General features: G+C 37.6%; 1 protein-coding gene across 3 annotated transcripts in view; it reads left to right on the top strand.

Moving 5' to 3' along the window:
- Cntln (centlein) overlaps positions 1 to 20,580 on the top strand; it is a 243,179-nt gene that overhangs the window by 184,489 nt on the left and 38,110 nt on the right. For all 3 annotated transcript variants that reach the window (XM_085839197.1, XM_085839196.1, XM_085839198.1), the window contains 2 exons: positions 54 to 147; positions 231 to 454. In XM_085839197.1, the coding sequence (XP_085695323.1) occupies positions 54 to 147; positions 231 to 454 (318 nt within the window). The remainder of the gene's footprint in view (positions 1 to 53; positions 148 to 230; positions 455 to 20,580) is intronic.

Raw genomic sequence — 20,580 nt, 5'->3', positions numbered from 1 at the left:
GTTTGACATTGTCATTGAATAGTAACCAACTTTTCTGGAACTTTTACATTTAGAGTATTTCTCATAATAAGAACACCAAGAAAATGACATTTCAAAAGAAGAGTGGAAGCCTGCAGAAGAGCTTGCACAGTGCCCTTCCTGCCAGAGGTAAGAGTGTAGTGAGAAGCTGACAGTGTCTGCATAAATGTAAGCTGGTATTGTAAAGTATGAGGAATATTGGTTTTATTTAGTTAACAGAGAGAAGTGCAAAAATCTACCTGCCCAGAAATCCAGTAGCAGCACCATTTTATTACGAGAACGGATTGTATCCTTGCAGCAACAGAACAGTTTGCTTCAGAACGCCAGGAGAGCAGCAGAGGCGTCTGCTAAGGAGTATAAAGAAGCAAACGAGAAGCTCCTCCATCAACAGCAAGTCAGCGATCACCGATTCCAGACCAGCAGACAGACAATAAAGGTAAAGAGTGAATGCTAGCAGGTATGTTCGATGTAGACCGAATGGATGGCTTTTTATCTTACATGTGGTTTTAGTTCCAATTTGTATTAGGCATATGTACAAGTTTTTTTTTAATCTGTTCCATCAATTGTGTGTCTTGATCTCACATGGAGTCACAGAAGGTATGTGGGGGCCATGATAAATTTAGTAACATGTGGGGCGTGGTGGTGCACGCCTTTAATCCCAGCACTCAGGAGGCAGAGGCAAGTGGATTTCTGAGTTTGAGGCCAGCCTGGTCTACAAAGTGAGTTCCAGGATAGCCAGTGCTACACAGAGAAACCCTGTCTCGAAAAAACCAAAAAAAAAAAAAAAAAAAAATTGGTAACACAAGGGGCTGGAGAGATAACTCAGTGGTTAAGAGCACTGACTGCTGCTATTCTAGAGGTTCTCAGTTCAGTTCCCAGCAACCAAATTGTGGCTCACAACCATCTGTAACAGGATCCGATGCTCTCTTCTGGTGTGTCTGAAGACAGCTACAGTGTACTCATCATATAAATAAATAAATAAATAAATAAATAAATAAATAAATCTTAAAAAATGTTGACACTAAAATGTGTCTGAATGTGAAGTCACTGAACCTTCAAACCATCTATCCAATGCAACTGAGGTGCTTTGGGCTGCTCTCACTCTTGCTGCCTTGTGTGTTCCATCCTATGTCCCAACACCAACAAACACTCCCTGAATCAGATCAACTCAACCCACAGCTGTTGGGTGGTAAGAACCGAAGTGTTCTTACTGTACATAGAAGGACTTTGCTCTTATAAAAACAGGATGCTTTAATATAAAAAAAAAAGACTTTAACTATTTGCTTACTGTTCTTCAGGTTGTCAGTTTCAAATTGGGACAGTATTAATTGCGCTGACTGTGTTGGAATGTCTGGTTTTTAGGATGGCTGTTTGGATTGATGATACTCCGTTTTGAACTATACATTTACATAAAGCACCACTGTGAAAACTGACAATTATATAATCAAAGGATGAATCAAATCTGAAAACATGGAACGTATGCTACATCCTAGTCTACTTTTTACAGTTTTTGTGGCTGGCCTATTTCCTGAGAAGTTTATCTGCAATTCTGGGGATGCATGTATAAACTAGGCATATGAATCCAGTACCTAATGGATATTATTGGCAATATAGGAATTAATATTAAAGCATTATTACCACTTATTGATCTGAAAACAAGTCTGCATACTAATGAAATGGATGTCTATGTTTGCAAACAGAAATAATTCTTGAGTGGGTTTTTGATAAAGCATGATGTGACTGCTTTCTGTATCAGCAAAATTATATTAAAAATTAAAGGTACAGCATTAATAAAAATACTGATTTGTAAAGCAGCTGCATTTTACATAGGTTGCTGTCTTAAGCTCACCTCCAAGGGCGGTGTATACTTTGGTATTTCCTAAGTAGATAATATACCAAATTCAGAAAACAACCTTCTTTTCTTAACTTTCTGCAGACATGTAATTATGATGGTTTTAAGGTTTATTTGGTTTTGTTTGTTGTTTTGGAGATAAGAGTCTCACTGTGTGTGCCTGGAATTCACATATGTCTCCTGTCTCTGCCTCCAAAGTGCTGAGATTGAAGGTGTGTGCCACCTGCCCTTAAGAGTTCTGTTGCCATCCTGTTGATTTAGCGATGTAATGGGTGCATTTTGTTCTAGCTACCTTGGGTAGCTAGTACCTGTGTTTTGGTTAACTCTTTAATGGCTATTCTACTTGTAATGACCTATGATCGTGCTCATTTTATCTTCTCTTGTTTCCTTTTTCTTATCTTGCTAGCATCCTATTAATTTTGACTTTGTTTTTTGGCAATTGTTTTGTTGTTGTTGTTTTTGGTTTTTTTGCAGGTTTGTTTTTCTTTGAGTACATTGCATTACTTTGTGCTTCTGTTGGCTCTGGTTCTAGTCTTTCTTTTGACTGTACTTTGTGTTTGGGACAAGTTCTCTGTGTCAGACCTCAAACTCATGACCCTCCATCCTCAGCCTCAGGGTGGTATGCTGGCAGCCTCCATGCCAGCATACCACTTATCTTCTGGGTGTTGCTATTCAGTCATCTTTTCAGATGAACTGAATAGGACTAGAATTGTCCCTTTCTCAAGTTAGTACCACTGAAACACAGATTATGTATTTCTATAAATTCACATAAATATATAAGTTCATATAAATGAAGCAGGAGAATATACTGTTGTTAAATGGGATGTTTTAAAGTGTCACTTGAGTCTTGTTGTAGACTGTGCTGTTCTAATCTCCTGTATTTTGCTTATTTTATATACACTAGTTTTGTCAGTGTCTAGATGCAACTCTAGATATAATATTAATAAATGATAAAGATTCTCTCATGATAAAATATTAAGTTGAATTGGGCCTTAGACTATGACAAGTAGTGAATGTGTTGAAAGTGGCTATTTTGTCTGTGAACCTAACTCCTATTTTCTTGGTCAATGTTCTCAATTCACTGGGAAGGTCCTGCCAGCTGCTTATGTTAGCATGTGGCAGTATGATTTAGTATGATTTAGTGTTGGGTGATGAAAGAAAAGGAAATAATCATACTTCCTGAGGTACACAGACACTGTCTGTCCCTTCCTTATGAGAACTACTTACTTTTGATACTATAAGCACTTTGAATACAGGGCTATTTTCTATGCTTTTATGCTCTTCAGTATTCTCACCTTATTATGTGTTTGAGTGTACTTTAGTATCTATTTTACATTAATATTTATAAAAATAACAAATTGCTTTCACTGTTCCTGTATATGTAATTTAACTGGTAGGTCTTTCTTATTCTGTGTTTGCATATTGTCTTCAAAATTCTATCCTAACTATATGGGATTTCTTTTTCTTGCTCGGAGAGCACCTACTCCCCTGCCTGTAGTTTCCCTATTCTTTACTCTGCTGTGCTCAGCCAACCTGTCCTTAGGATCTTTACTCTCCTCACATCAAAACTCGCTCATACTAAGGAGTCCTTTCTTTCATAACCCACCCATTATTACTTGTCTATTATTACTATTGTTACTGATCTATTCTTTCAAATCTTACAGTGTATGTTCTTATAGAAACAGTATTTTTTTGCATGTGCTAAGAGTCAAGTGCTGTTAAAAGCTCCTTATACACCCTTTTTCATGACTTCAGACATTTATTCAGAGAAGTGGACTCCACAACTGATCCTCTTGTAGCAATGGAGAAACTAGGATAGGCATCATAACACCACAGGACCTGTGATTTGCTAATAGGGGTTCCAGGCTCTGTGCTCTCTAAAAACCCAAGAGAGCTTTTATTCAATGACTATTGTATCTAATTTCTAAGCATTTTTGTTTTTACTTGTATTGGCTTGTTATAAAGCTTTGGAAAGAAGACATTATCCATTGTTTTGTATGCAATGCAATTAAGTCTTAATGAATTGAGACACTTACCCAAGGTCAGGATATAAAGTAGTAGCTTCAGGATGACAACCTAAATCCATGTATTAATGACTTTTCCATTGCCCCAAGAAAATGCCATGACCAGAAGCAACTTATAGAAAAAGGAATTTATTTTGGCTCATTGTTCCAGAGAAAGTCCACAGTCAGGCGGCACAGTGGGCAGCTGGAGCAGTGAGTGAGAGATCACATGTTCAGTTATACACTGGAAACAGAGAGGGTGAAGAAGGAGAGAGACAAGACTATAAATTCTCAAAGCTCATCTTTAGTAGTGTACTTCTCCAGCAAAATTCCACCTCCTAGATGCCATTATCTTCCATAAACAGTAGCACAAACTAGGGATGAAGGGTTCAAATACCAGGGGCTGGAAAGGTGGCTCAGTGTGAATAGTGCCTGGTCTTCTTACAGAGGATCCCTGTTCAATCCCCAAGACCCATATGTAACTCCAAAAATACCAGCAACTCCAGTTCCAAGGGACCCAATGTCCTCTTTTGGCCTCCATGGCTGTCAAGCACACATATGGCACACAGGAATAGATACATGTGTGTAAAACTCCCATTACACATAAAATAAAAATAAAAACTAATAATAATTAAATAGCAGTTCCCATAAGCTTATAGATAGTTCTCATTTAATGCAACTCAAGATATTTCTGTCTTTAAAATTTATTTTATATGCATATTTTATGTGCTTATGTTATTACACCAAGTTTATACAGGTGCCTATGTAGGCCAAAGGCCAAGCATGGAGTTCCTTGGAGCTGGAATTACAAGCAGTTATAAGCTACTTGACATGAGTGCTGACAACTAATTTTGGATTCTCTTAGCCTTTGACCTACCTTTTCAGACCACAGTCTTATTTCTTAATCTTAGTTCCAAAATCCTTCTACTTTCCTAAGATGGCTTCTAGGTATTTAATATGTTTCTAGTATAATATTGGTTAATTGTGTTGTTTTTATAATTAACAGGCTTCTCCTTAGATAAAAATAACATATTAAACAAATTTGAAAACTTTCACAGACTTAAGCATAATTGAGGACATGGCTCACCTTTAAAGAGCATGTAAAGATAGATTTACTGTCTGGTTTTGTTCACAGAAAGAAGTTGTAGGTATTGATGTTGTTTAAGAAGCACAATAAACAGTTGCCAAACCAGTTGATGGACAGAGTGCCATGAAAGCATTGGAGGTTTGGAATGGTGTGAAGGTGTGTCAGCTTAGTGAGGGCACTTTCAAGGACGGTGAGGCACATTCTACTCACTGTTCATCACACACCCTACAAGGCCCATTTCAGTTATTCTGGTCAGCTTTCTAGTCATTAGGCTTTTAATATTCTGGATCCTGATTTGCATAATAACTTTGTGTTTTCAAGGAAGTTATTTCACTATATTGATACTGTGGTTACCTAACTAGCTCCAGGATTTTAGGTCCCTGAGGAAGGTATAATAATTATGGCACTTTGAGAGAGAATAGCCCCATAGGCTCATATATTTGAGTAGTGGTCCCCAGTTGTAAAACTCTTTGGAAAGAATTAGGGGTCATGACCTTGTTGGAGGAGGTGTGTCACTGGGGATTGGCTTTGAGGTTTGAAAAGCCCATGCCATTTCTAGTTAACTTTCTCTGCCTCATGCTTGTGGATAGAGGGATGTGCGTTCTCCTGAAGGTGAGGCCTGTCCTGGAGTGATTGGTATAACCAGTGTCACTCCCAATAGGTATAAGTGACAATTCAATTGTTAACGTTTGCTAATTTTTACCATAGAGGCCATGTTTACATTCATTCATCCCAGTCACTTTAAGTTTACATTCATACATTCCATTTGTGTGTGTGTGTGTGTGTGTGTGTGTGTGTCAGAGAGAGAGAGAGAGAGAGAGAGAGAGAGATGATGAAGTTGGGCAAGACAAGCCAACAGATGGACAAGAGCCCAAGAAATCTCAAGAGAAACCACTCATTTGCACATTCAGGAATCTTATAACATACTAAAATGGAAGATATAACATATATGTAGAGGACCTGATATAGACCCATGCAGGCCCAGTGCATGCTGCTTCAATCTCTGTAAGTTCATAAGAGATTACTCATGTTGACTTAGAGAACATTTTTCTCCCGATATCCTCCATCCCCTCTCCGTGTTGCACTCTTTCTGATTCCTCTTCCACGGGGTTTCCTGAGCTCTGAAAGGAGAGATGTAATGGAGGCATCCCATGTAGGGCCAAGAGTTCCAAGGTCTCTCCCACTCTACCTACACAACTTTTTGTGTGCTTTTCTTTTGTTACAGTTTGGTGGGGTTTTTTGGTGGAGGTATTTTTCTTCCCTTTTGGTTTTTAAATTTTTTCCATTAATCTGTTTACTTTTCAATTTATACCACAATTGCAAGATTACAGCCCCTCATTTCCTCCTAGTCCCCCTCTCACAGAGCTCTTCGTCCCATCCTCTTCCCCCTTCACCTCTGGGAAGGGAGAGGTCCCTCCTGAAGAACCAACACACCCTGGTACCTGAAGTCAGTGCAGGACTAGGTATGTCCTCCCCCACTGAGTCCAGACAAGACAGCCCAGTTAGGGGAGCAGGATCCAGAGTCAGGCAAGTCCCCACTCTAAGTTGTTGTGGGGAACCCACATGAAGACCAAGCTGCACGTCAGCATCTTTATTTGATGGTTCAGTCTCTGGGAGCCCCCAAGAATTCAGGTTAGTTGACTTTAGGTTTTCTTATGTAGTTCCTGCCCCTCTGAGCTCCTCAATCTTTCCTCTAACTCTTCCACAAGACTTACTGAGCTCCATCTAATATTTGGCTGTGGGTCTCTGCATTTGTTTTGGTCTGCTGATGGGTGAAGCCTTTCAGAGAACAGTTATTGCTAGGCTACAGTCTGCAAGCATGGCAGAGTATTAATAATAGTGTCAGGGATTGGTTCTTGCCTATGGAATGAATCTTAAGTTGGGCCAGTCATTTGTTGGCCATTTTTGTCCCTACACTTCTTATAGGCAGGACAAATTTTGGGTCCAAGTTTTTGTGGGTAGGTTGGTGTCCTTATTCATGCACTTCTCAGTCCTGTGTGGCCATAGGAGGTGGACACTTAAAGCTCTATATACCCCACTGCTGGAAGTCTCACCTCTAGGGTCATCCTCATAGACTCTCTGGAGCCTCCTCTATCCCAGGTCTCTGATATGTCCTAGAGATACCCCTGCCCCTGCCTGCTTTATATTTCAGTTTACTCTCGAGGGGCCCTCTCTCAAAGGTTCTCCTTCCATCTGATCCCCCTGTCCCCATCCCTTCTCCATGCCCTCTCTCACTCAGTTCTCTGTCTTCATCTCCCCACAATGACTATTTTATTTCCCCCTCTAAATGAAAGTCAAGAATACACCCTGTGTCCTCCTTGTTATTTAGCTTCTTTGGGTCTGTGGATTATAGCTTGGGTATCTTATACTTACGGCTAATATCCACATACCAGTTAATATGATCAAAATATATTTAAAATTAGAAAATATCTAAATAATAAGAATATTATAATGGACCAAATAAGATATTTATAACACCAGTCATCATTTTTATAAAAATAATCAGACAAAAAGCAATCAGCAAAAAATAAAAATAAAAGACATGAGGTCTTAACTACTGCTTCATTGTCTTGCCATCTGCTGCCATGCTCCCCACCAAAACGGCCATGGGCACGGACTCTCACCCTCTGGAACAATGAGCTCCAAATTAAACATTCTCTCTTATAATTTTCCTTAGTTATAACATTTTGTCACAGCAGTTGAAAAGAACCTAAGACAATAATATTTCTTAAAAATTCAAAAAGAGAAGCTTTCTAATCTGTTACCTGAAAAACAAAATGTCACTCTAGGCTATTGGTGTCAGAACTCACCTGTAACCTTTGTGAGTGACCACAGGACTGACTCACAAGCAGTCTCTAAGCTTAAGCCTCCAATGGATGCTCTGTTGTTTGTTTGATTGATTGATTTTAAGGAACATCATTATCTTTCCCAATTTCTTGAAGAAATCTTAATTCTCCTACTCTGAGTCAGATAAATTATATAATAGCACATTTTATTCTCAGGCTTTTGAGGCAATGGCAATCTTAAATAAAGCAGTTTAATTTTTAGGATTTGAGTTTTTAAATTGGTACAATTTCTTATTCAGTTTTCTTAACCAATTAATTTTAAACTGGTTAATCAAAACTCAAATAAAGGACTTGAGTGAAGTGTGGGAATCTGGAGCCTGGCCCAGTCCACAAATGCCTTGGGCTTTTAGGTTAATCCAGCAGATAGACAACACATCTCAGATGTGTTTGGCAAACCCTTAATTATGTGTTAGATTCTGTGAATCTGCGTTAAAATTTTCACATATTTATTTTGGTTGTCAATATTTCCTAAATGTGTATTTTGTTGATGATTGTTTATATGCCTTTTATTCCCCTCAGCCCGGAATTTTAGGATTTTTGAATCACCTCATTTTCCTTGTCTAACCTTTGTTCAAGCCTCCAGTAACAAAAACATAGAAAACAACTCTATGACTCTCACTGCCCATCTCCAAAGTTTCCTTTCCTTTCCACCAGTAGATTATGTGGTACACAATTGTGGTAGGCTACTCAGTTCATATATGTCAGATTCTCTAGGGCCGTGGCTTTTGCCAGATGAAGCGTTTTTTTTTTTTATTTTGAGGCTGATGAAGCACGGTGCGATTATTGATCTGTGCATGCCATAGCCCGTCTCTCTCCTGGCAGAGTGTAGCAACATTTATCCAGGAATTTGTGAAATGTCACTCGGATCATGTTCGCAAGGTAAACTGTGCGAAATCCAGGATGTGAGCCCAGGGTCCATGTGGAATTGGACGTGCCTGCCGTGTTCCTATGTCCGGTCTTCTACATGAACCGAGGGATATTTGTTAACACAATATCTGTGTCTAGTATTAGACTTTGGTAGGCACCACTATTATTACTCAGAACTCTGTGTGCTAGGATAATCAGTCTTACATTCTGTTTTCACGTCTGATCTTGGAGCAGAAAGTATACAAAAGGAAATACAGACTAAACAGACTAAATTAGAAACTCTTTCTGTTTAAGATAAAACAGTATCGGATGCTGTAGTCTTTTAGTTACTGCAATATTTCCTCTCTATAACAACCTACTCTCAAATGTGTTTGTCTCATTAAAACATCAATCTGCAGGGAAGTGACAAATTCAGAGCATTCTTCTGACTGCTGGCTTGTGATATTTAACTGAACTTATTATCTTAGAATTTGGGTTTCTGTTTTATTTTATTGCACAGGGCTGCCCTGCAGACATATAGTGTACTTTGAGTATGTCCCACCCTGTACCACGCAAGCCTTCTCTTTCTCCCACCTATGCCTGCATCCTGGTAGTCCTCTTTGTTCCCTAGGCATTTCACTCCGACATTTAATGAGTAGAATATCGGTTTGTACGTGCATCAATGCCTCCCTATATATTACATTTCATATTACTTCAGTGTAGCTAACACATCTAAAGCTTTGTTATAATGAGATGATCAGTATGGAATGAATATGATTTTTATTCCTTACTTAAGACACTGATATGAGAGCTGAGTGAGTATCTCAGTACAAGGAAGTCATGATCTGTGTAAATACATAGTGTTACTATAGCTGTACACATGTCTATAAACAGAGACGCGTGTGTACATCAGATATAAGTATGGAGGGGACTTTGCTGTCTTTCTTCGTTAAGGGTTTTGAAGGAAGTGGCATTTGAGCGGAATAAATTGAAAGTTATATGCATGCAGCAAAACCATTAGAACATAGGAAAGCTTAAAAATGTCAAGGTGAGAAGCAGTGTTGTTGACATCACCTGACAGATGTGGACATTAGGCCTGCTATGATGCCTAGTCTGGCCCAGAACTCACAGGGATCTCCTGCCTCTGCCACACAAGTGTAAGGCAAATTTAATGAAATGTATAAAACGGACAACGTGAAATGTGTGTGGAAAGACCAAAAATTACAGAATTTTGTAAGTGGTTAAAGTTGTCACTACTTTAAAATATAACTTTAAGATTATTTTTTTTATTTGAGACCAAGTTTGGCCATAAAGAAAATAAGAGAAAAGCATATCAGTATAGCAGAATCAGTGGGAGAGCAGCAATGTGCCAAAGGGCAGGGGTGCTGGAGAGAAACTAAATATGTGTCTGTATGTCTGTATGTCTGTATGTCTTGACAGGTTTCCAAGGTACATGTCTGGTGTGGACTCTTAAGAACAAGCTGCTCAGGAGATAATCAGAGAAAACCTTTGATCAATGAAACCAAAATAAACTTTTCCAGACCTGAGTCTGAGTTACTGTAGTACAAATTGCAGTGTGTGTGTGTGTGTGTGTGTGTGTGTGTGTGTGTGTGTGTGTGTGGTGTGGTCTGACTGAGTCAGACTTTGCTTATTCATTGAGTGATTAAAGACACTAAACTCTTGAAAAATAAAATAAATAGAAAAATCAAAATAGAAAACTAAAATGAAGAATAGTGGAAATTTATTTTTACTGAAATTTTTGTGCTAAAAATAGCTTCTCTGTGAAATTGAGATAATACTTTGAGAAATCTAGCCTCCAATAAAACTTAATAAATCTCTGCATTACTTTCGTTTCCCTGGTAGAAATGTATGCTCTATGCCATGAAAGCTATTTTCTTTGGTAAATTTGATGACTATTACTTTTTAATTAAAAAAAAAACATTTACATGGCATTAGTATCTTTATTTTACCAACTCCTCAAGTTGTAGAAAAAAAGCTTCCATTATTTTAAAAACATGTTCAGTTCTGACACTCTTAAAGTCCTGAGGAACATACAGAGAAAACAGAAGTACAGCTATGAAGCTCTGTCTCTGGAGAATTTTAATAAAGCAAAGCTACAGTCAACATCATGTGAATAGCAACACCACTGCTGCTTAACTTCTAATGAATTGAATGATTTTTGAAATTCACTGGTATTTATCCAAATAATTTATTTGCAAGGCTTAGACCTTTTATAGTTTACTATTATCATCAAAATATTTCAATCCCAAGTATCAAGATGCTATTCTTAGTTAGAAAGCATATTCAGAAACGTATTGCTTTTCACTAATTTAAATATATAAAATTGGAACTACAAATGGAAAATCTTTGGTCTTTCCAAACTAGTGATATTTAATTTAAATTACTGTGAACTTATTCAGTATAATTTAAATAAATTATAATATAATAAGTTGTATGTTCTATATGGTCCGGTGTATGATGTTTGTGCTTTAGGTTTTAAATGAGTTTATTAAATAAATAGTAAGCAAAATTAAAATAAATAAGTAGTGATTAGCAGGAGAAGCAGCAGATAGCAAAACACCATTGCATCAGGCACTTCAAATAATCAGTTGAAGCCAAGCACCTAGCCACCAAGGCAGACAGCTGGAGTTCAGTTGAGAGAGTCCCTGGTAGGGTAGAATTTCCCCTAGAGTGAGGCTTCCAAGTAAAAGAACAAAGCACAGCAGAAGAGTAACATCAAATCAAGCACTTACAACCATCCTACAGGAAGGCCTGGGCCCTCCTGAACAGCCATGATGGAGTTCTGGGCAGACCAGTAGCCTATACTGGTGTGATTCAGCTTCTCTGCTGTAGGCATAGATAAACGTCGGGAGAGAGACAATAGTAACCTGCGCTGGCAATTTTAGTTTGCCTTCTAGCTGTCTTTATAGGCATAATGTTTTTATTTCTTTAGCTTCTTGCTAAGCCTTCCTATAGAGCCAGGCTCAGGACAAGGGATTTTGTGCGACAGTTGACATAAACATGTTTGGTCTGAAGTGTGGAAACCACCCCTGCGTCCTGAGTCAGACTCTAGGTGAGGCTAAACACCATATGACAGTTTACCATATAATATACATCCCATTGTCCATATTTCAGAAGTTTGTTGAAAAGTGTTGTCTTGTAGAACACTTCAAAAATACCACTGTGGATATCAGGCCTGCTGAGATAGCTCAGTGAGTAAAACCACTGCTGTGCTCATGTGACACCTAAGCTTGATTCTCAGGTACCTCAAAGGAAGCTCAGAACCAGCTTCTGAAAACTGACTTTACCCACATGGGCACATGCACACACATAATACACATACACAGTAGTAAAAGTAATAACAACAACAACAACGATGATGATGACGATGATGATGATGATGATGATAATGATAATAATAATAATAATAATTTTTAATTACTTTAGGGACCCAGGACTATACATTAATGATAAAGTTTTTTACCTAGCATGTCTAAAACCCTGTGATCAACCCATGGTAGAAAAGAAAGGAAAAAAAGAAAAAAAAGCATTAAGCACCATTGCCATAATTTCTTTAAGATTTAAGTAGAAATTAAGTATGAATAATTTGTGACTGTCTAGACTCATTGACATTTAGTTACAATAATATGTGTAGATGTTAATTTCCTTGGTCAAGTCAACAAAGGTCTTTTGAGCAATTAAATATAATAGGAATCAGTTCTGTTGTAATACAATCACACTGGGACAGAAAACCAATAATGTTTAAGTTTTTGCTTTTAAAACAAAGAAAAACAGAATTTAATTAGAGGAAAACGAGAAAATCATCAGATTTGTGTAGACATTCTGGAGTTTGATCTCCTCTGTGACCAATAGTTCAGTCAGTATAACTTCCCTTGGACATTTGTGGTTGTCCTGTACTGAAACAGAGTTTTAACTTCACCCTAGAACAACTTGCATGTGTGTGTGTGTGTGGTATAGTTTGTATTTTTGTTCCTGCCCCAAAATAATGTCAATAACTGGAAAAAATGTTGACAAAAATAGTGAAAGACAAATAGAATTTTAAAAGGGAGGGGAGTACAGTATCTGTGACTACTTTATTTAATTAGCTAAATAGTCTAGAGTTAGAAGGGCTATGAGAGTGACATGTTCAAAGAGACATATTCACTGTCTGGGATAGATGGGATGGCCCACCTCTTTCTCTCCGACAGAAGCAGGTTTGGCTTCATGGTTGGTAGTAAGCATGCCATTTCTTTTTAAGTGTTTAAGAGGGCTAATACTGAACTCAGAATCTTACCACTTGGATGTTGACAAATCACTCTGGTAGTGGTAATATACATTTGTTTCCAAGTGTCTGATGTAATAGAGTATCTTTATTTCCAGTTAACTTAAATATGGCATGTTAAATGACAGCAAAGCAACACACAATTAAGCTAATCTTAAATGTTGCAATTTCATATGTTAACTTCCAAGTATCATATATATCACATTTCTATATCCATTAATTTTCACATACTTGTGGGATCAGCAGTATGCCTCCCAGCTGTTACAGCTGTGTGCCTTAGTGTCCACATAACTCAAGGAGATTGATTTCAGCACCCTTTCCTACTAGATGTAGTTTGATTTTGATGTTGGTTTAGCTATTCTGATTATTTTGAAATACACAACATTGTCAGAAACTTATTTGGTAATATCAAAATCATCAACTCAATTAAGGATAAATGTCAAATGTTGTAGGGGCTGTTTTCAAAATTTTAAAGTGTTAGTAAACTTTTTTGAACAATTTGACTTCAAAATAGCATTGACTTTTATTCTTAAAAAATATATTTACAAAAAAAAAACCATTTTAGTTGGGCACTATCCAGTACCTGTATTTCCAAGTGTAAGGGCATTGAATTAATTTTTCTCTTTGTAAATGTTACTGAGAGTCGTCTACCTGTTATACATATGCAGATACCCAAATTTCTATGATAAAATCTAATTTGAACATAGGAAGACAGATTGGCATTTCCGGAACTATAAAAAAGCACCTGGTTAATTGTGCACCATATTTAATACGGCCTTATAACAAAGTAGCGCCTTAGTGTCATGCTTCATCTTTAATGTGCACAGTGGAGCTGATTTCATCTGTGCTAGACAACTGCACTTCATGAAAAGAGTTTTTTCTTGATAGGCAATTAACAGTAATTAGGAAAATTTGCCTCAAAATGATGTCAACATGAAATTGTTTAAGAAAGTTGAATGTCAGTGACTTAAAAAGAAAGTTCTCTGACACAGGTATGGCATGTGAAACATGAAATGTTAATTTAACTTTTCTGCTTATTATTCATGCACAATATTATTTTGTCATTCAGACACTCCACTGACAGAGTCTAAGGTGTTAAAATAGTGCTGCTAGAATGAAAAGAGGATTAATTTACCATTGGCCAATTAGCCAAGGGTACTTAATGGTCTCTAAAGGCTACTGAAGTCTAACTGCGAGCAAAAGCATCGCTGAAAAGTCCTCTACATTACCTTCATCTGCTTGACATTTTCTGAAACATACCATAGGCTTTTAATAACTACATCTCTCAGAAAAGAGTTTTTGTGAGTGATGCTGTAACTGAGTAAAATTCTCATTTGATATTTCAGTACATAGATAATTACATTTCTGCCTAAGATACTTTAGTTGGTAGTATTCTGTGTTTTTTTTAATCTTGAATGTGAATATCAAAACAAAGAAAACCTCATATTTTAGAACTAGATAATTTTAATTATTACGAAACTTGAAACTTCTTAATCTAAACGTGTATCTTCCTATGTATGTGTATGGAAAATATGTGTTGGTCATCAAAAAATAATGTAATTGTCCTGATAATTTATATGATCAATTAAGTGATTTATTCTTTTAATATTCCATAGGGAAACATACAAAATTTTATATCTTCCAGTTTTGTCCTCTATGAATGAGAGATAATGAATAAAAAAATATTAATTCTACTCAGTATTAAAAATATACTGTTTGAATGCATTTATAGGAGGCTCTTGCTGTACAAGTCACAAGATACCATGAAATTTGAGTATTTTTCCATTTATCCTACTTCAAAACAATTATGATAAGTTGTTTTTATAATTATTTTGTGCGGTCGATCTTTAAATTGCTGTTTCTATAAGAATGAGCATGAACAGCCTGAGTGAGAGAATATAAGTGAATTTTGACTTTTTATTCAGCACCCTTTTCCTTTGTCAGTCCTAATAAGAACTGAAGAGTGGAGATGGGGATCCAGGTGTGGAGGTAAATTTCTATAACCCCAACTCTGAGAAAGCTGAGGCGCAGGTACCACAGTCTGGGGCCACCCAGTCTCTCTGTCTCTGTAACTGTCTCTGTCTCTCTCTCTCTCTCTCTCTCTGACAGACAGACAGACAGACAGAAACACATACACTTCTATAGGGAGACCACAGTCTAGCTACAGGAAGGAGCAATTCTATCCTTTTACTCTGGCTATCCTTGACCTTTGCTGCCCACCATCCAGGGAAGACAGAGAACTGAAACAGAGGCCATGGAGGAGTGCTTCCTACAGGCTTGCCTGAGAGTCAGTCTGGTCAAGGCATTTATTTTAAAGTGCCTCTTCCCAAATGATTTTGGCTTGTGTCATGTTTGTTTAAAACTAGCCATCATAATCGACTCTTTACCAATTTGACACAAAAATACATCACTATTCAACTAAAAACTTTTCTTTCTCCTCAGGATATCATGTTAATATTAATATCACAATATTAAAACATTCTAACTTTTAACAATCCCACTGCTTTTAAAAATTAAAGGACTTTAAGCACTCGGGAGGCAGAGGCAGGCGGATTTCTGAGTTCGAGGCCAGCCTGGTCTACAAAGTGAGTGCCAGGACAGCCAGGGCTACACAGAGAAACCCTGTCTCGAAAAAACCAAAAAAAAAATTAAAGGACTTTAAAAGTTCTGCCTCCTTAAAACATCCAATTCTCTTTCAAGTTCCAAGTTTCCCTTAAATATACAGTCTCTCTAAAATATCTGTAGTCTCTTTAAAACTCACAATTCTCTGTAAAACTCCAAAGCATCTTTAAAAGTTCAAAGTCTCTTAACTTTGGGATCCTTTAAAATAAAAATTTTTCAAAAGCTACATACTTTCTTAGTCCAAGAAGGAAGAATCATGGCAGAGTCACAAACTGGACTATAGTTCAACAATGTAAGGCTCAATGTCAGATTTCCGGGACTCACAACCCTCTAGGCTCCAGAGGTCTTGTCACAGCACACATGTCACATCCTCTAAGTTCAAGCTGGCTCCACCCTCTGATTGCTTAACTGCTGTCCAATGGTCCTTGCATCTCCAAATGGCTGGAGTCTCTGCAACCGTGTCTCACCTTCACCAATAACCTGTCGTGTTAGGGAACCCAACCGTTCCATGGTGCCACTTCAGCTCTTCTCTATGACCCTTACCCTTTCACATCTTCAGAACTAGTACCACCAGGAAGACCCTCACACATGACCAGGTTTGACAGCCATCACAAAGTACAGGCTTGGCCCTCTCTGGACCACAGCATCTGTACGCTGACCCCGAGGAAACACTTCCCAGAAGATTTCTCCTCATCGATGGTGGTCTCTTCTTAATCACAGCTGATTCTTGAATTCCAGCTAACCAGGAACATAGTTATTAATTCAAACTATTGAATAGTCCTGACTGAGCATTTAAAGGCTTCTCTAACTTTCCTCTGAAACTTGACAAGCCAGGCTTCCATCATCTGCATTGCTCTCAACGTTCTCCTAGGCATGAGCAAAATAGTGTACTGAGCTCTGAGCACTCAATGGCTTTTCCAGCCCAATGTTTTAACACTTCTACGGTTCTTCCCAAAACACATGGCAAGGTCTGTTGTGGCAATACCCCATGACTGGTAACAGTTATATCTAAGGGCTTCTATTACTGTGATAAAACACCATAACAAAATCAACTTAGGGAAGAAATGATTTCTTCAATCTTATAGCCTGTAACTTGTCATCCTGAGAAGTCAGGGTAAGAAGTTCAGGCAGGAACCTGAAGGCAGGAGCTGAAGCAGAGGCATGGGAGAGTGCTGAATAATGGTTTTATCACAGCCAATGTAGTAAGGGTATTTTCTTAATTGAGGTGTCCTCTCTTCCCCAATAACTCTGGCTTGTATAAAGTTGTCATAAAATTAGCCTGCTTACCAACCATCATTAACCATAACCTTGAACTGCAGTTCAAAATCAACTCTTTAAGTTGCTTTGTTGGGTCTTTTATCCCAGCATCATGTAAGTAACTAATTAGCCTCCCTCAGGTCTTTGCCTAGTAGCTCTGCTTATATTTCTCTAACTACATGGGAACTCACTTCATGCCAACAGGGAATCACCTTCTCAAGGAGAGTCCATAGCCTGTTGCCAAGGGTGTATCTGACTAGATTAGGAGCAGTCAGAACACTCCTAACTGCAAGTCAGTTGGTTAGGAGCTGCCATTGCACGCACAGCATCCCTTCTTAACATAGTACAATATAGCCATTGCAGTGCTAGCCCATTTTATAAACAAACCCAAACACTGTGCAAGGATGAGAGCCTTAGGATGTAGTTCCTTAGTTATCTAAGAACTGTGTCATTACTCAGGATTCATTGCTAAAGAGTAGCTCTTCTATCTAAGAATAATTTACCTACTATTGTTTAAAGATTATTCTATTTTTTAAACCTCTTTTGGAATTTTTTTCAGTGTTTCATATTTTTAATTTAAATATAAAATTTGATATTTGAAACTATACATGTGTATAAGGTACCATGTAATATTTCAGTATCCTGCTTAGATTGTATTAAATATATGTGACATAATAATTTGTCATTTCTCTATAGTATACTTTATGATGATGCACTGAATACTTCAAAAGACAAGCAAGAATTTTGAAGGCCTCAGCCGCTGCTAACCACCATTCTGCTTCTGCCTTGTGTGAGGTCAGCTTTGTGCAGATGCCGCCTAGGAATGAGCCATGCAATCTGCACTCTCTGTGCCTGTCCTAGGTGGAAATTTCCTGGAGAGACAAATAATTGTCTGTCCACCCCAGCTTGGGCACCGATGACAGACCAAAGAAGCAGTTCCATACACATTAGCGTGGTGAAGCAGTGAGGTTAATAGGGCCATAGGAACTTGTAGGAATGTCGGTGAGGAGTCATCTGCAGTGGCATGGGCACCTTATCAGTGAAGAAAACATCTCCTCTTCTTCATACAATGTTTAACTGTGTGTATATGCTCAAGAAAGGGCATAGCCTTACAATGAGACCCTCCTTCCATCAACATTTAACTGCATATAAGTCCGTAGGGAAAGATACAGTTTTTTGAGTCCCTTCCCTTTTTCATGATAGAATGTTAGTGGATCCAGTTTTGTATAGTGTTCTGCTAGCAGTAATAGCTGGAGGGAGTTAAGGAGGGCAATGGCCATGTCATGCCCAGAATACCCCATTCCACAACAGCCTCATTTGCTTAATATAGCAGAGTGATATCTATCTCAGCAGTCTACTTAATAAATAATTTACAAGTAGTACCTGATTTAAAGTATAGTGTTAGGTTCTGTCTTATAACCTCTAGTTAGAATTGTTTTACTATAGTTATATTAATACAAGGCTCAGTACATGTTGTAACAGATGATAACATTGAAATTGAATAGAGTTTCAGAAGACTGTGGAAGGATTCCTGTGCTGACAGCTCAGAGGTAGAGGACTTGATCTTTATAAGCAAGAAATTCCTAGTGACCCTAAACTGAAGCTCTGCCTTAAGACAAATGTTAGAATTATTATATACACACACTTGGAAAACTTTTTTAATCTGTGTCTTTAGCTTTAAAATATATCCGCAGGCTCTCTAAGGTGGCACTTATCACAGAGTGGCACTATCCCCAATAACACTGCCCATTTAAAGCCAGTGATATGCTTGCACGGAGACCTTCACATTTATATCTTCAAAACTGCTCTCACTAGATAGGTAAGTTCTGAAGGATGAAGCAATCCAACAGTATGAGCAGTAGATTCAGAACACTAAAAGAAATCATGTCTCTCTCATCTGTATTGTATTACTTCTAAGTATGCTGGGCATAGACACCTTAAATGTTTAGTTAGATATGGAAAAACAAGAACAAAATAAAATCATGTTACTAATAACAAAATAACAATTTTAAGGGTAACATTAATTTATTGGTAGATTATACAGCATGCTGTATTTATAAAATGGCTGCCTAAAAAGGCATTCTCACAGGTCAAACCAAGCATAAGCAAAAGACATTTTATGTCCATTTCTTGAGTTGTCTATAGAATTTCTGAAATATATCAAATTTCTGAACTGAGAGACAAATGGAAGACAGCCAGAGTCATTTGTCAAAAACCTTGAGGGAATTCTACATATAACAAATATTAGAAATGACTTATAAAATATAGATTTTAAATACTGCCTAATCCATAGTGTGTGTGTGTGTGTGTGTGTGTGTGTGTGTGTGTGTGTGTAAGACAGGATCTCAGATATCTCAGGTTGGCCTCACTATGTAGCTGAGGATGACATTACACTTATGAAACTGCTGAGTAAAAACATGCTAACTCCCTGTGGAGGTTTGAATATGCTTGGTCCAAGGAGTGACACTATTAGGAGGAATGGCCTTATTGGAGGCATTGTGTCACTGTAGGGTTGGGCTTTAAGATCCTCCTCCTAGTCAAGTGAAAGAGTCTTCTCCTGTTTTCCTTGGAACAAGATGTAGAACTCCTGGGTCCTCCAGAGCGATGACTGGCTGGACACAGCCATGATAACAATAGACTAAACTTGTGAAATTACAAGCCAGCCCCAATTAAATGTCCTCCATAAGACTTGTCTTGGTTATGGTGTCTCTTCACAGCAATGGAAACACTAAGACACTCCCAGATGCAGTGTTGCAACCAAACTCAGCCTCATACCTGTGAGACAAGTACTCTATCAACTGATTATATATATATATATATATATATATATATATATATATATATATATATTCCATCCCCAGCCTCAAATTTTATTTTTTCTAGTGAACCAGAGACATTCCTGTTTATCTTCTCCATGACCTCACTGTTTCCTCCTTTTTCTTTTTATTATTGTTAAATTGATTTTGATACATACATACATACACACACACACACACATACACACATATATATGTGTGTGTATATATATATGTATGTGTGTATATATATATATATATATATACACACACACACACACACACACACCCATGCCCATATATATATGGATGTTCTTTAAAGATTCATTTATGATGTTAGATTGTGATAACATGGAAGAAATAAAGCTGTGGTATTCTATACTTATAAAAACTTAAAGAAAGCCTCATCAGACCCACCTTCCTATGGGGCATGAATCCAAGAATAATTGTGGCAATGGGTTATCTTTTCACAGGAAGTAATCTCAAAAGTTTAATTTATATCCATAGTATTAACATTAGAATTAAAAATACTCTGGGGCAAATGGTCTCAATAAAATCACATTATTACCAGTAAGTGTGTTTTAATTTGTATGATGATAAGCTAATATGTAAGAAATAAAGGCTTCACTTGGCAAGTTGTGTTTATAGTATGGTTTGCATTATACATAAGGAATTTTGAAGAAATCTAGAAGTTTCTTTTTGTTCTGAAATATATGTCTTAGTTAGGTTTCCATGGCTATAAAGAGATACCATGACCAAGGCAACTCTTATAAAGGCAAACACTTAACTGGGGCTGACCAACAGTTTCAGAGATTCAGTTTATTATCATCATGGTGAGAAGCATGGTAGTATGCAGGCTGCCACTTCTACTTCCTGATCTGAAGGCAGCCAGAAGAAGACTGACTTCCAGGCAGGGGGGGGGTCGTCTCAAAGAGAACCCCCACAGTGACACACTTCTTTCAACAAGGCCAT

This window comes from Mus caroli, unplaced genomic scaffold (assembly GCF_978045245.1).
Source record: "Mus caroli unplaced genomic scaffold, Mus_caroli_1 scaffold_6, whole genome shotgun sequence".
In the NCBI taxonomy this organism is placed as follows: domain Eukaryota; kingdom Metazoa; phylum Chordata; class Mammalia; order Rodentia; family Muridae; genus Mus; species Mus caroli.
This window is presented reverse-complemented; position numbering and strand designations above follow the sequence as displayed.